Source organism: Adiantum capillus-veneris, chromosome 11 (genome assembly GCF_014529385.1).
Source record: "Adiantum capillus-veneris isolate H3 chromosome 11, ASM1452938v2, whole genome shotgun sequence".
Lineage (NCBI taxonomy): Eukaryota > Viridiplantae > Streptophyta > Polypodiopsida > Polypodiales > Pteridaceae > Adiantum > Adiantum capillus-veneris.
In genome coordinates this window covers 104,038,581-104,055,573 of record NC_140941.1, presented here as the reverse complement: position 1 = coordinate 104,055,573, position 16,993 = coordinate 104,038,581, and the positions used below count along the sequence as shown (strand labels likewise).

Sequence of the window (16,993 nt, the reverse complement as noted above, 5' to 3'; positions counted from 1 at the left end):
GTAATGTGCTTTGTAGCACCACTGTCAAAATACCACACATGTGAATCTGCATCAACTGACATGCATGCATCATGGACAGCAGGATTGTAAGTGCACTTTGCACTAAAAGCCCATTCTGCATCAACATCAACATCACAGTCTCCTTTACAGAAGACTCAACAATGGCTGCATTTGTAGTGGAACCAGCATTTGCAGTGGAACTACCCTCTTTCTTCTTAGCCTCTTTGGCCTTCAGTTTAGGACACTGCTTGATCAAGTGATCATTAGCTTTAAAATAATGGCAGCGCATCTTCTTTTTGCCCTTATCATCAGAATTTCCAGACGAATTGCTACCAGCAGAAGCATTAGGAACATGTGCTTTTCCACTCACAAAAGAACCATAAGAAGTGGCTGCATTACTGTTACCACCCTTTCTTTGAGAATCAATAAAAGCCTGTTCAATTGCATGTTGTCTAGTCCTGTTTTTTATGGAAAGTTACTCTTGGAACAACAATATGCACAATGCATCAAAATTGACACTTCAGGATTTCCTTGGGTCATAATTCTCCAAGTACTAGCAAAAGTATGGTAAGAATCTAGTAAGGCATCAAGAACAGTATGTACAAGGGAAATGTTTGAAATGACTTCAGCTACAGAAATAAGTTGCTCAGTGATATTCTTGACACCATCAAGGAAAGTGTCCATATCATCTTCCTCGTGCATAATCTTCGACTCCAGCTCTTTACGCTTCAATGCAGTTTTTACCTCATTGCGGCTTGCATAAAGACCAGCCAGAATATCCCAACCCTGTTTTGCACATTTTTGCTGAACGAATGTGAGGAGTAATGGTGTGTTTCACAGACAATGCAATCAAGGCATGAGTCTGCGCATCCTTTACATCCCAAGGAGCTTGTTCTACCGTAGGCAAAACAACTCTAACAACAGCAATCCTTGCAGCAAGACCTGCAAAAGCAAGACCTGCAACATCCTCAACATCGCGTACATCCTCAGAACTAGAACGTACATCAATGCCCTGCACAATATTCCAAACGCCCTTTGACACAAGAACATGTTGCATCATGTAAGCCAACATAGGGTAATTGTCCCCATCCAATCTGTCCTCAACAACAAACATCTTGAACACTTCTGTGTTGTTGTCAGCCATGGTAAATGATGCACCTGATGTGAAAACTGCTCGAAAAGAGGATAAACGAAGCCGGAACAACACGTGCTATATAACACAAACCGTAGAATACTGTAAGGGGCTTGTTATGCAGAAAACGACACTTACGAAATTTCTGCACAAAATGGCAAAATAGCATGTGCAGTACTGCATGTAGTGGAAACAGAGGCCAAAATGAGCCCGAATAAAAAATTTGAGGAGACTCCGCTCTACGAGCTTTCCCAAAAAATTTGTTGACCTGCAAACGCTTGCCAAAGCTCACTGAAATTGGAGAAAGTGAGTAGGCGTATGCTGGAGCTGCTAGCAACTAAGCCTGGGAGGATGCAACCTGCTTTGATACCAATTGTTGGAATTAGGGTTGCAAGAAAACACACACAGCTTGGAGAAGACGAAGGAATCTCAAGGCACACAATAGAGAGTGTATTACTTAGTGTGCAATGAAAAGATAGATAGCCCTAGAGTGATGGGCGTGTATACAATGCACGGGGGGAAAAACCTCCTAAAGAGCGAAAAAATGTCCCGACGGTCACATCACTACCACATGTATATGGTAACAGACACTTCTTTCTATCCCTTGCAATGCGCATACCCAAAAAGATGCACCCAAATATTTTATAGAGAAAGCTGAATTCAGCTCCTTTTTCAAAGCATTCAAAGTTTCCTTATGCTTGCTTGCAATTAGCATATCATCCACATATAGGACTAGCACAATAAGACTATCATCATGAGCCTTTTTAGTGTAAAGGCAGTGATCTGCATGACTGCGTTTGAACCCATGGTTAAGCATAAAAGTATCAAACTTCTTGTACCACTGTCTAGGGGCTTGTTTTAGCCCATACGAGCTACGTTTTAGTTTGCATACCAAACGGTCTTTCCCTGGAATGGCAAAGCCCTCAGGCTACTGCATGTACACCTCCTCATCCAAGTCACCATGTAGGAAAGCAGTGATCACATCTATTTGATTTAACTCCAAATCCAAGATAGAACATAAAGCAAACAAAACACAGAGCGTAGTCATCTTCACCACATGTGAAAAGATTTCTTGGAATTCTATACCTTACTTTTGTGCATAACCCTTGGCAACCAAACGTGCTTTGTACTTGGGTTTGTCATATACACATTTGACCTTATAAACCCACTTGTTAGGAATATCTTTCCTACCTTTGGGCAAAGGCACAAGCTCCCATGTATTATTTGCATACAATGATTGCATCTGAGATTGCATAGCAAGCTCCCACTTACTTTTGTCTTAACAAGATTGTGCCTCTTTGAATGTAAGAGACTCACCCTCATCAGTCAATAAAATAAAATCCATAGATGGTCGAAACCTCTCTAATTGCCTTCTAAATGTGTAGACCTTCTCAGCCAATCATCTACATTGACCGGCAATGGGTCTACATTATACGAAATGTACACACTATCAATTGGCGGTTGATTTTCAGCATTACCTCGTCGATGCAATTCATTTTCAACAAGTTGGTCCTGTCATATAATCCCATTTTATGCACCTATTTCCTGCCCATTCTCTTATGGCTGTTGCTCAATGGGTTGTTGCTCATTTTCAACATTAAAAGAGATCAAATTTTCAGCCAAAGGTGGCTTTATGGTTGGCCGATCATGCTGAAACTTGATGTCAATGTCTAATGTGTAGCATTTTGCAGCAATCTAACCTCATTAAAAACTATGTCTTCGATGCGTATTGTCTTCTTGTACAGAGGTATCCAAACTCGATAACCCATCTCTCTGTCATCTCCATATCCCATGAAGATGCCCTTGATAGATTTCATGTCAACTTTGGTCCTCTGATAAAAAAAGTACACGCACAAATGCATCGCAGCCAAAGACTCGTAAATGGTCATCTGAAGCCGGTTTGCCAGACCAAACCTCTTTAGGGATGCCATTATCTAACACACGATTTGAAGAGAGATTGTGCACATGAAATGCAGTATTAAGAGCCTCTCTCCAAAACTATTGAGGGAGATTAGATGTGGACAACATGCATCTCACTCTCTCACAGATCGTGCAATTATATATTTCAGCCACACCATTAGACGATGGATTGTAAGGGGCTGTCAATTCCCTCTTAATACCATGCATCTCACAAAATCTATTGAACTCCTGTGATACATACTCTCCCCCATTATCTCTGTCATGATAGCTTTTAATTTAAGTCCATTTTGTGTGGTCACAAATGCATGAAATTTCTTAAATGAGTTAAGCGCATCACTTTTACTCTTTAGTACATACACCCATGTCTTTCTACTGTGATCATCAAACAATGAAAGACACAAACTACCGTGCACCTCCATGTGAATTTGCGGGCATAGTGCAAACATCAGAATGTACTAAATCAAGAATATGTAATTTGCGAGCGACATAGAGGAATAAGAAAACTTCACTCGCTTTCCATAGATAGAATCGTTACAAAAGTCACGACTAGGGCCTTTTACATCAAATTTCCCCAAAGAGAAGAGAACATTAAGCCCTTTTTCACTCATGTGGCTAAGTCTTTTGTGCCAAAGCTCCTTGTGAGAGTGAACTTCAGCCACAACGAAAAACTTGCCAGGTAATGCCTTGCAATGTAAGTAATAAAGAGTTCTATTCTCGCTGCCCTTTACAATCAGCATTGAACCTTTAAGAACTTTCCAAGAGCCACCACAAAACATAGTGCAATAACTCTTGACATCTAGCTACCCAGCTGAAAGTACACTTTTCTTGATGCCAAGTACATACCTAACATCATGGAAAATCAGCTCTTGGCCATTTTCAAGCACCAAGTGTATAGTGCCAACACCCTCAATCTCACATGCATGGTTTTTGCCCAAGTAAACTTTACCCAGACTACCAGTAGTGTATGAAGCAAAGGACTCCAAAGATGGAGTAACATCAAATGAGTCACCACTGTCTACTATCCATGATGGTGACAGATCATCATGTGTTGCAAGTAATGCATCAATCACCTTTAGTTTTGTGATGTACATGTCACTTGCCATTCTCACACTACCATCATGAAATCATGAGTCAACAACAAGTGCATCATCCATGCCAACAATTTCTTCAATGGCCACACTAGAAGCCTTGGCAACTTCCTTGGAAGAATAGTCATGCTCATCACTTTTAGCATCATTATAATCTTCTTCTTCCTACCCTGCTATTTCTTTCTTTCAAGTTCCTTCTTGTAGTACTTGCAAAAATCGGGGTTTTTATGCCCTTTGCATCCACATTGATAGCAAGTAACATCTTGGGACTTACCCTTGATCTTACTCATGTTCTTGCCTCTATTGTTTGCATTATTCTTCTTTTCAGACCTACCTCTAACATTATATGCTGAGCCGCTACTTTCACCACTAGTCTTTCTTCTAGTCTCTTCATCGAGAACAAAACCATGTACACCATCGAATGTCAAAGCAGCATCATTGCTCAAAGAAACAACTAAAGCTTCCCAGGTGTCATACAAAGTCATCAATAAAAAAATAGCCTTTAGCTTGTCACCAAACGGTTGCAAACCAGGGTCTTGAAATTGACTCAAGATACCTGTGAAAGCACTCAAGTGTTCAGATGCAAGCTTAGACTCATCCAACTCCATGTTTGTGAGGTTACCATAAGATGCACTTGATTCACAAGAGTTGTATTCTCATACGTATCTGTTAGTTTCTTCCAAATAGCATAAGCAGTGTTAAAACGCAAAAATATGTGAGCACCTTATCAGACACAACCATGATGTAAGCAATAGCTTTCTTATTAAGCCTAGCCCAATCATCATCTGACAAAGCTGCAGGTTTTTGTTATAAAAGTGCATCATCACTGTCTTTCAAAAATAAGATTCCATGCATTCTATCCTTCCACAAGTCAAAGCCAAAGCTGTCAAACCTCTTGATTTCAAGGAGAGACATTGACTCACCACTTGTAGATGCATTAGAGGCCATTTAGGTGCAAAATGGGTAAATTTCAACAATAAAGTCTGAAATTTCAGCACACAAACAGGGCATACATTCCTTGCATGGATACTCCCACTTCAGCAGTAGAACCAAAGTGCATATGCAACAACCTCCATATAAAACCTACGTTTTCCAATAATTTTTTGAAAAACTAAAGAATATAGGTCACATTCTCTGCTCAAGCTATCCATAAATTGCAATACATTCACTAATGTTTGCAAATTATTGAAATTTTAGTGAAAGCCCCAAATTTTGACGGTCTAATTTTTGAAATTTCTGCAAATTGGGCAAAACCCCCAATTTTTCTCAACCTGTAAGTGAAATTTCAGCATGTGAAGCTTCAATGTGTTGTAAAAATGCTGAAATTTCAGCCACCTGTGAATTTCCCCTTTCCCCGTAATCGCTTTTGCTTGCTAATCCCTGCTGTGTCATGAATGGGAGACTCACAACCTCAAACTTCAAAGGGGAAGTATGGGCTATAGTGAGAGGAAAGAGAGAGAGAGTTGTTGACTGAAATCGAAGAGAGAGAGAAACCACATGTTATGTGCTGCCATATGTAGGCAAAGGCCTAACAAGGCTTTGATACCAGTTTGAAGGAGCGAAATGACTTATGTGTACAAGCGATGGAGATTCGAAAATCCAGGCGAGAGAGAGTGTGAGACAGAGGTCGACGCAGGTAATTTTAGTTGTGTGTTATGTGCACACTTTTCAATGTTATCTTTTATTATTTGAGGGTACATGTTATAAGGGTCACTTAAGTGAACCTAGGGGTGGCTCACACCCAAAGTATAAGTGAGTAGAATAATATACATGAGAGAGGTGGCCAGAGGGCCTTTAGACTCAATCTAGAGTTCCAAGCTTTGGGTATCCAAATGAGATGTCAGCAAGATAGTGAGTAGAGCTTATCAATGCTTAAAGACTTATGTCAATCGGCTATACATGTTACAAGAAGGGCCTGATAAGGAGCATTGTATAATTATAACTTGAACTTACTGTTACAAACTTTTTCCCAAAATCAAAAGCAAAAGGTTCTTGGGTCTTTTAATGTCCATGTGTAGTTTGGATACCATAAGTATGCAACATAGGGTTAGTATACAGATATCGGAATTCAAATGTTACACCACCTTTAAATATACAACACACACACACACACACACACACACACACACACACACACACACACACACACACACACACACACACAGAGAGAGAGAGAGAGAGAGAGAGAGAGAGAGAGAGAGAGAGAGAGAGAGAGAGAGAGAGAGAGAGAGAGAGAGAGAGAGAGAGAGAGAGAGAGAGAGAGAGAGAGAGAGAGAGAGAGAGAGAGAGAGAGAGCTTCATAACCATTGCAATCAAGCGTTAGTAGCAAAAGGAAACAACCAAACTCGATATGACCGGGGAGAAAAAGGAGTAGCATAGATCCACTCCTCCCTCTTTTTGTGTCATGCGCTTTGTGTGAATTCCCTTCGCCATAATAGAGTAGTATAGAGGCATGAAACATGTCAAACAAAAGTGACTGCATCAAAGATGATGCTCTCATGTGTCATCCAAAGATAATCTTTCTGGACCATCTCTTCCTATATAAATGCATTCGAAGGCAGTCCAAAAGATGACTCTCTCGCCAAGAAGCTCCTCAAAGAGTTTTTATGTTTTCAAAAGTCCCCACCTAATTGATAGATGCCTATCTATAATTTTAAGCCTTTGTTTATCCCTCTTTGTCTATCAAACATATCTCAATGGTCTATTATAACTAGATCTCTCTAAATACCTGAACCTTCTCATAAAATGTGTGTGTATGCACGTGTGCATGCACACCATCTATCTATCGATATAAGCGTGGAAGTAACTTATTCATTTTATATATGATATCTTTCCACATATCAACAATATCTTTGGCATCTTATATCGTTCCACATATCTATAAATCTATGTGAAATGTCATATATCTTAGCATCTAGTGGCATCTAGTGAATTATGTATATCCAAACTCCCAACCATTTAATTTGTTTATAGAAAAAGTGTTCTTTTCTAATATGCATTCACCTATCCACACAGCTATGAGCTTTCTAAAGGATAGAGCAACTTCAGCTTAGGGAGAGACCCGTAGTGATAATGCCATCATCGACGGAGTAGCATGCAAATAATTAAGGCAAGGTGGCATTGGTAGTTAGGGTAGGAGAGGTGGATGATTCCAAAGCTATTGAGCCTCAGAACGAACGTATAACAAAGCATTTGAGCCTCTAATTGAATGAAGCCGCTAAACCACATTACAATGGAAACTAGCCAAAGAAAAAACACGGTAGCCTAATAGGCATGATGGCATGTGGTAGTATTTTGAAATATTACCCACACCGACATGCTGAGACATCACTCCATTCCACTCCGAGTGGAGGCTCCGCCACGTGGCCTAACCTGAATTTGGCTCTGCATAAGAGAGCTCTAAGATGTTCAAAATGTTGTAGAATTTTCCTTCTCTACACATGGCTTTCACTTTTTCATAAAGGCGTGAAAAGGATTTAAAGCGGGTTCCATAAATCATTCGACCCATCTCCCCTCATCCTCAAGAGTATTTGAACTCCCAACGTATTTTACTCCAGCATTGCGTGCGTCACTGCTGCATGACATTGGAGGAATTCAAGAAGCAAGAAGCACCACTGCGCATAAGCTAAAGAGCGGGATTCTGCGTCTTTAATTTGTTTAGCCGTCGTCTCCAAATGGACGCACGCGACGGGGCGATGCAGGTAGCTGCGGAGCAATAGCATCCTGTGCGCTTCTTGTAATGGCGTAGTGAGCGCCCCCCGAGCTTTGCTACTCTGTATTTCGGTAAGCTTTTTGTAGTGTGTGAGCTTACGCATTTAGTGCTCTTTCTTTCACGAAGAGAGAAGAAAAGCAGCCAAGTTCTTCAGCATAGAGCAGCTGCTATCTCACTACTTAGACGGGAAGACCTTTAGCACCAAGGGGAATAAAGGTTGACGTTGATGGAACCCTCTCTCTCTCTCTCTCTCTCTCTCTCTCACACACACACACACACACACACACACACACACACACACACATGCACAGTCGCTCAAAGAGAAGTAAAGTTAGTTTAGGGCGTTATTATTTGCACAGTTTCACTTCCCATCGCCTTTGCTTTGAATTGATCATTGCGTTTCAATGCTTTGAAGAACGGTTTCCAAGCCTTCTTTTTTGCGAGACTGTTGATCCTACCCAAAGCGTCAATAAGCTTACTTTGAAAAGCTTTGTCTTTGTTTTTGTTTGACTACCTTCATCGATCAGGTAGCTTCATAGCTGTTCTGATCAGGCAGAGCCTCATTGATATTCGTTTGTTTCTTCTTTTCAATTCTATAGCGACTGTCTGTTTCAATCAGGCATGGCCTCATCCATTGTCTTCTATGCATTCTTTTTCATGTTGAACTCTAGAGTTTGATAAGTGAGAATTCATGTCGAGTCTCTCAACACACAGATGGTGAAAAGCGGCCTCTATACAATGCCATAATACCACTTTTTTCTGTTAGTTATATCAGTATAATGTGGTCATTTTCTTTGTGGCAGGTATTTTTGTATAAAACATTGGTTGCGACATCATGGACAGCACCATGAAAAGCGTCTCATCACCAAGAAGTCGGAGGGCTGGACTCTTAAAGCATCAGTTACATCTTGTCAAAAGACGAGACTGTGATCGATATGAGATTTCACCAATTGAAGAGCCACTTTCATTTGAAAAAGGCCTTTTTATATTCATTCGAGCTTGCCAGTTATTGACACAGAAAATGGAGGGGGTGATCATGGTTGGTTTGGCTGGTCCGTCTGGAGCGGGAAAAACTGTCTTTTCAGAAAAGCTCGTTGGCTTTATGCCTGGAATTTCCATTGTGTCAATGGATAATTACAACGATTCAAGTCGAGTCATTGATGGGAACTATGACGGTAACTCTATAGTCTACAAAGCACCTTTTAAGGCTTACTTTTCTGTTTTTCCATATCCTTTGCTTATTACACATCTTAAACAAGCGAGATCAAATCTGGTAGCTTTTTGGTAAATCAATCTGTGTGATGGTCTTTCATGTGATAGTTTTAATGTCTTAGTCTTTGATGATTAGAATAGTTCGTTTGTTCTTCTGACGATACACATATGTTGTGAGACTTGTATAATCTTCGTATGTTTTATACAATAATGTTAATGACAAGATTAAGTATTTTCACGAGCAATTTTGTGGACTTGTGAAAATTAAAATGGACAAATAAACCAATGGTAGAGTTTCTCTAGAAGGTGGAAACTCTGTGTTTGTCTTGTTGATAATCTTGGCAAGATAGGACGGGAACTCTAGCATGTAGCTGGTTATATTCTAATTTTACCACACTTTATTTTCCTGTGTGTCCTTTTGACCTAAGATTTAGTATGTTACATGGTTAGCCTGTTAGACTTACACCACTCTGCTGCTTCACAGGTCTAGGGCATACTTGTACGGCTAGTATGTCTCCGGGCTGGCCACCCATAGTCTAGGTTGTACCTGGTCCGGCCGCCCGAGTTTGGGGCTGGCCGCCCACTTTTGTCCGGGCGCCCACGTATATTTCCATATATCAATTTTCTGTTGGGTCGTGGGGATTTTTATAAGGCCTTGCCCTACCTCCCCTTGGGCACCTATTTATAGGGCCATGGGGTTACCCACTTCCATCATCTGGTCATTGTGTATTGGGTCTTCTGCTCATGGTAGTGATGGGGGGTTGATTGCCCCCTCTTCACCATCGTTGGCGTTTGTGTTCTCTGTCTCTGTCTCTCTCCTCTCTCACGCTTCCGCACACGTGCACTCTCACATGGTATCAGAGCTTCAAGCTCTGCCTATTCTGAGGCGCTACATTGCATCAGGTTCTTCTCCCAAGGGTTGGATCAGCCAGCATTTTTGCAACTGAAGCCAGATCTGCCAACGTTTTTACATCAGCCAGGCAAGTGCAGAAACGGGAGCCATTTCTATCGCGGAGGACCTCACCTCAATCTGCGTCTTTTTGCAAGAAACATCAGATCTGCTGATTTCCTTGCTAGCGCTACACTTCTGGGAACAATTTCGTCACCGGAAATGCCCCTCCTCCATTTGCATTTTTGACCTTCATCTGCGTTTTTGGGTTTTCAGCCCATTTTCGGTGGTTTTATTGGTCACTTTGTGTCGTTGACACCTTCCACAAGTTGCTGGGCACCTAGGGTACCCATGAAGCCTTTGTTTTTTCAACAAACAGAAGGTTTTTGGTGCCAAAAAGTGCAGCAAAAGTGGGCTGCAAATTAACCTGCGTTTTTGCAATAGGAGGGCAGCGCTTAGCAGCCTCAGCTTCTGGACCCCGGATCTTGCCACCACCTACCTGGCCTTGGCATCCGGTGCCTTGCCGGCGAAGTTCTTCAAATCTACAGATTTCAGCCAATACCCTTGCTGTTTTCTCTGTTTTCAGCCCATCTGGGGCAATGACAGTGATTCACCACCCTTACCTATACCCTTTGCACCGCTCCGGACCCTTCCGGGAGCGTATGAGCACGCTGAAAATCGCTGGACAGCAGCGTTTTCATCACCTCGCAGTTGTGTTTTTGGGTGGACAGTAGACACATGGCTTGTGTTTTTCATAGAGGATGAAGTTACCTCCTGCCAGGACACCATCCGGTGGTGGTCCATGCGGTCTCTCAGTGACTTTTGCAGTACACGGTATCTTCGACATCGGCTTGATCATCTACGGGAGTACAATCCTTGGGAGATCCATTCATTCCAGCCATCATTCGGCGGTTGCGCACTCGAGAGGGGGTGGTGACTTGTGGTTTGCTATGGACACACCTATGCACTCATCAGAGGAGTTCACACGAGATATGGCCATGCTCATGGCATATGGGATTCCGGCATTCCCAGAGAAGACACCACCATCGTGGGTGGACAGACACTTACCACTCGACCTTGAGACGTTAGATCACTTGCTTACACGGGAGCATCTACATGGACTTAGAGAGAGGATCTTGGATCTCTTCTTGGACAAGTTCATTGCTTGGATCTACAGACTGGAGTGGGACTTCAGTGCTTTGGACTCTCTTGGAGAGTTTACCCGCGAGATGCGGGAGATTAGGCATCTTGCGACTACATCCGGACTCACCCAGAGCTTGGCTTGGATGGTAGTGCAGTTGCTCTTCTACACTCCTGATCATTTAGATTGCTACCTTCAAAGTTGCTTACACTCACCCTCGGTAACCTTACAACAGACTTATCCCCCGACCTGGGCAGTAGGCCACTCCCAGCTCATTCACATTGAGCGCCACACCGAGTTGAGTTTTGGTGGCGTTGTTGGCGTGGATTCTGTTTTGGTTGACATCGTAGGATTGGAGGTAGGAGATACAGGCAAGACGACACAGACAGATTGGTCTGGCCTTTTCTCTTCTCAGAGGATTTTCACAGCGCAGACTGCGCAATCTAGTTTCCCTACTTCTACAGGATGATTGCGTGGATTCTGTTTTGGTTGACATCGTAGGATTGGAGGTAGGAGATACAGGCAAGACGACAGACAGATTGGTCTTGCCTTTTCTCTTCTCAGAGGATTTTCACAGCGCAGACTGCGCAATCTAGTTTCCCTACTTCTACAGGATGATTACGGTGTAGACAGTTTGGTCTGACCACACCTCTTCTCAGAGGCCCTTCGCAGCGCAGACTGTTGAGTCTGGCTTTCCCCTCATCTTGGATTACCCTATCTACAAGACACCATCCGGTGGTGGTCCGTGCGGTCCCTCGGTTACTGTTGCAGGTTACGGTAGCTTCTACAGTGCAAACTGTTTAGTCTAGATTTCCTTGATTCGGAGGACGTTTATGGCGCAAATTACTACATCTGGCCTTCCTAGAGTTTTCCACAGCTTAGCCACTTGGCCACACTTGGTTGCAGGTTCATGCATTGACGTGCTTCCGTGCATTCTCATGACGGTTCCTGGGCTTCTTTATTTTCTCCATACGGTTTGACTACAGACACCACAGATCCTATTGGGCAGGACACTTGCAGGTCTATAGGCACTTCTTTTACGACAAGGAGTTGTTTTCACACTCAGTTCGGGACCTTCACCCTTTATCCGCGTAGTACAACAGTTTGCTACATTGCTTGTGAGGGCACTTTACCACGGAGAATTCTTGGTGGTTAGGACACCCCAGACTGTTGCTACGCTCACGGAGTTTGCTGGAGTATTGTCCTTCAGTGGACATCGCAATAGACATCTTCATCATTTGCCTCACATCTTCGGCTTCATGCGGTTTGTTCAGCATTCGGTGTTGAGAGGGGGTGTTAGACTTACACCACTTTGCTGCTTCCCAAGTCTAGGGCATACTTGTACGGCTAGTATTGGCCACCCATAGTCTAGGTTGTACCTGGTCCGCCGGCGGCTCGAGTTTGGGGCCGGCCGTCCACTTTTGTCCGGGTGTCCACATATATTTCCATATATCATTTTTCTGTCGGATTGTGGGGATTTTTATCAAGCCTTGCCCTACCTCCCCTTGGGCACCTATTTATAGGGGCAAGGGGGTACCCACTTCCATCATCTGGTCATTGTGTATTGGGTCTTCTGCTGATGGTAGTTATGGGGGGTTGATCGCCCCCTCTTCACCATCTCTGGCGTTTGTGTTCTCTGTCTCTGTCTCTCTCCTCTCTCACGCTTCTGCACATGCGCACGCTCACATAGGCTACTTTCAGGGGCCAATTTATCACTCGACAAGATCCTATTTGGATTTGTGAGTTCTGCAGCTTACAATGCTTTTGCTGGTGGAAGCATTTTGACACTTTGACCTGGGTCAAGCGATAGAGTTGTAGTTTCTGGCCAAGTTGTTTGGTTGTTACAGTTTCTCAATCACAATGTGGGCTTTAAATCCGATAGAAAGAGTTGAAATATACTTTAAAAGCACTGTTAGACTTGTGCAGAAGCTGCAAGATTCTTGGACTAAAAGCCATATGGAGGAATGTTAAGAATCCAAATGCAGATGTACATGTTATTTGTTGCTACATTCTCTGGCATGCTTTCTGGAGAAGGTGCAGAGTCTGGAGTACCGTCTTGTACTGTGTTGATGCAATATAAAGAAATACCGAAAGGGGTGCCAAGGTTTGGGGCCAATACTCTGTGGGGTGGAATTCTGCCACTCCGTGTCGCGTGTCGTCTGTCTCAGTTCAGTTGTTATTGAAGTGCTAAAAGTCTGTTCAGTCTGTTCTTTTCTATTGGCACGTGGTGCCCGTCTTGTGATAGAAACCTCAGTAAATTGCCCTACATAGACTTTGACAAATAAGTGAAATAAATCCCCTAAAGCCAAAATAAATATTGGATTCACATTGGGCAGTTCACTTGAGATGCCTAAACTTTAACACCCTCTGTGCAACTCATAGTGGACATCAATAGTGAAACCAAGTCGATGAAGAAGCTACCATGGACACCCCAACAGCTGTAGACTATTGGATACACCTCGATGTTGCTCTCCTCAACTTTGTACTTGAAAGAAATGCCATCTTGAGCATTAGTTGCCTCTGTAGAAAATCTGAATTGTAGACAAGACTACGTCCAATAATCCCCATTCGTGAACTGTGAACATATCACGTGCAAAATATCACACACCAAGATAATGAACTCTGGAACACATCCTGTTCATGATCCGACTAACAACAATGAATTGGCGCGCACATCCATAGTGTCTTTGATACGCTTGATTGGTTCCCTGCGAGATGCATGTGCCTTGAACTCCGACCTACGGGTCCAAACACCAATAACTTGAACTCCTACACAAGGGTCCAAATCAATCATAGGGAGCACTGCTTGCCCCTCTCTGCCACTCACAAGCCTCTCTCTGGCTGAAGCTCGTGATGACATCGATCTGTAAGTGACTAGAAGGCGGGAATCTGTGCCAGTGTGGTTGTCACCACACCAGCAGCCTCTCTTTAGTCCTTCCCTGGGTCACTATCACTGCTGTCCTCCTGTCGCTTGCTTTTATTTTGTGCTTTGCAGAATCTGTCTTTGCCTTTGGATCTGCAATCCTTTGCCAAATGACCTCGCTTTCCGCACTTGTAACAACGGTACTTTGTCCTTTTTCTGGAATTCGAAGTAGCATGTGCCTTGCCATGTGTGTCCATCGTCTCAGAAATCCGAATTTGGCCTTGAGTAACCAACACGGCTTCCTCCTCAATGAGAAAAGAGCTGAGATCATCAAATTCCAGCTTTTCCTTTAGGACTTGTAGCCATAGGTTTCTAGACACGGTTTCATACTCTGTAGGCAACTTCGTAAGGACCAAAGCAGCTAACTGGGTATTGGTAAGTGCACTCTTCATATTTGCCTGTTGATCATGCACAACTTTAATCTTCATCAGAAATGATTGCATGGAACTTCCTCGGGGGAAATGGATTTCAAATAAACTGTCCAAGAAGGGTGATTGCTCGCATCGTGGAATCTCGATCAAACATTTCGACAAGCTTGAACCACATTTCGTTGGTAGTCTTCAAGGTCTAAATGGCTGGAGATAAGTCCTTCGTAAGAGATTCTGCAATGGCCGATATTGCCTTCGCATTGGACGCATCCCGATCAACACGATATTGGAGGTGCTCTTCATCTTGAAGGCGGGTGTACCTATTGTTGGAATCCCTGTGGGACGAGGCTCTGTGCCGTCGACAATATCCCATAACCCTTTTGGAGTAAACCAAAGCCGCATAATCAAATTCCAATGAGCGTAGTTGCTGCCGTTCAATTTGTCATTGGCGCTCGAGCAAGGGGGAGCCATCGTGAAGTTGCGAACTCTTGGTATGTGTACCGTCTGGCACTCCAAAATCTGGCCGCACAAATCCCAAGCCGCACAAGTTTTTCCCTCCTTTGCCGCTCCCACGCCGCTCCAGCAGATCCCTCTTTGCCGCACCAAAACTGCCGCACAAAAACTCCTCCTCCAATGCCCTTCTCATGGGTCTTCCCGCTGCGGGTTTCCTTCAAAAACGCTAGGCCTTCAAAAACTCTGCTGGCCGGTTTCCGTCAAAAACACCAGGGCAGATTTTTCAAAACGCTAGGCAGCAGAGTGGGTTTCCGCACCGAGAAGATGGTAGGGCAGCAGGTGGAACTCCAGCAAATGGTGCGTTTTTGAAACGGTGGCACTGCTGGGCAGTTTCACTCTGAGAAGAAGGTAGGCAGCGATAGTGGGCTGCTGGAAAACGCAGGCAACCAGCAGGGCAGAATTCAGCGCTGGGCAGAGGGCAGGGCAGTTTGCAAAAACGCGAGATTGTGTCAAAAACGCTAGCAGCAGAGCATGTTAGAAATCTGAAAACGTAGGGCAGCCCTTCTTCGTCTTCTCCTCTGGGATGCCTCGCTCCGCCAAGGTCTATGCCGTCTCTTGCTCTGATACCATGTCAAAGTCGGCGATGCGGAAGCATGCACAGAGAGAGAGAGAGAGAGAGAGAGAGAGAGAGAGAGAGAGAGAGAGAGAGAGATGCATTGAACCAATCAACCAAGGCAATGAGATAACAAATGATAATACAATGGGAACTGAGGGTTTCTTTTATAGAAACCTCAGTAAATTGCCCTACCCAGACTTTGACAAATAAGTGAAATAAATCCTTAAAAGCCAAAATAAATACTGGGTCACACTCGGCAATTCACTTGAGATGCCTAAACTTTAACAACTGCTGCTAGAGCTGTTTTGCCTACAACTGAGCAGGTTCGTTGGGATGTTAGAGATGCGCACTCATGCATTAATTGCATTCTCTGTGAAGCGCACTATTACTCCTCACATTCGCTCGGCTAAATTAGGTAAACGGACTTGGGATATTATGGTTGGTCTTTATGCAAGTCGTAATAAGACTAAAATTGCATTGCTGCGTAAAGAGCTGGAATTGAAGATTATGCATGAGGAAGATGACATAGACACTTTCCTTATTGGTATCAAGGATATTAATGAGCAACTCATTTCTACAGGCAAAGTCATTTCAGACAGCTCTCTTGTGCAAATTGTTCTTGATGCATTGCCAGATCCCTATCAGACTTTTGCTAGTACGTGGAGACTTATAACCCAGGGAAATCCTGATGCTGTCAAGTTTGATGCATTATGCACATTGCTGTTGCAGTAGTCACTTTCAAGAAAAAACAGGGCTAAACAATGTGCAATTGCGTAGGCTTTTACTGCTGCTCAAAGAAAAGGTGGTAACAACAATGTAGCCACTTCTCATAGTTTTTCAGCGAGTGGCAAATCACTTGTTCCTAATGCTTCTGCTGGCAACACCTCGTTTGGGAATTTTGGTGGAAAGGGCAAAAAGAAGATGCGTTGCCATTATTGCAAAGCTAATGATCACTTGATTAAGCAGTGTCCTAAATTGAAGGTAAAAGAGGCAAAGAAGAAAGAGGCAGGTTCTACTACAATTGCAACTACTTTAGAATCTTCTGTTAAAGGAGATTGTGATGCTGATGTAGATGCAGAGTGGGCATTTAGTGCAGAGTGCACTTATTATTCTTCTGTTCATGATGCATGTATGTCAGTTGTTGGAGATTCACTTGTGTGGTACTTTGACAGTGGTGCTACAAAGCACATTACCTCACATTGTGACATGTCTATCTCTCTTGAGGTTGTCCATCATGGGAATACAGTCACTTGTGTCAACAATGCCTCTTATCCGGTCCAGGGAGTTAGAAAGATTGTGCTTATTGTTGCGCATGACAGTTCTTTCACACTTGTTGATGCACTTTATGTACCTGGGATAAAAAAGAATCTTTTATTTGTATCTGCACTTGCTAGATTTGGTCTTGTTATCAAATTTGTGGACGATAGATGTACAGTTCATGATCTCAGTTTTGGTGATGAAATTGTTGCATTTGACATTTTATGTAGTGGGTTGTATAAGCTCACTTTGTATGACAGGTATGGGTAGAATTTTGTAAAT

General features: G+C 43.1%; 1 protein-coding gene across 2 annotated transcripts in view; it reads left to right on the top strand.

Annotated features, from left to right (window-relative positions):
- Window positions 1-7,683: 7,683 nt before the first annotated feature.
- LOC147447764 (inorganic pyrophosphatase TTM1-like) overlaps window positions 7,684-16,993 on the top strand; it is a 42,769-nt gene continuing 33,459 nt past the window's right edge. The window contains exons 1-2 of one of the 2 annotated variants that reach the window (XM_086523480.1): window positions 7,684-7,923; window positions 8,656-9,027. In XM_086523480.1, coding sequence (XP_086379606.1) covers window positions 8,688-9,027 — 340 coding nt within the window. In that variant the 5' untranslated portion in view covers window positions 7,684-7,923; window positions 8,656-8,687. Of the gene's footprint in view, window positions 7,924-8,194; window positions 8,380-8,655; window positions 9,028-16,993 lie in introns of those variants that run through there. The other variant, XM_086523481.1, reaches the window with a different exon arrangement.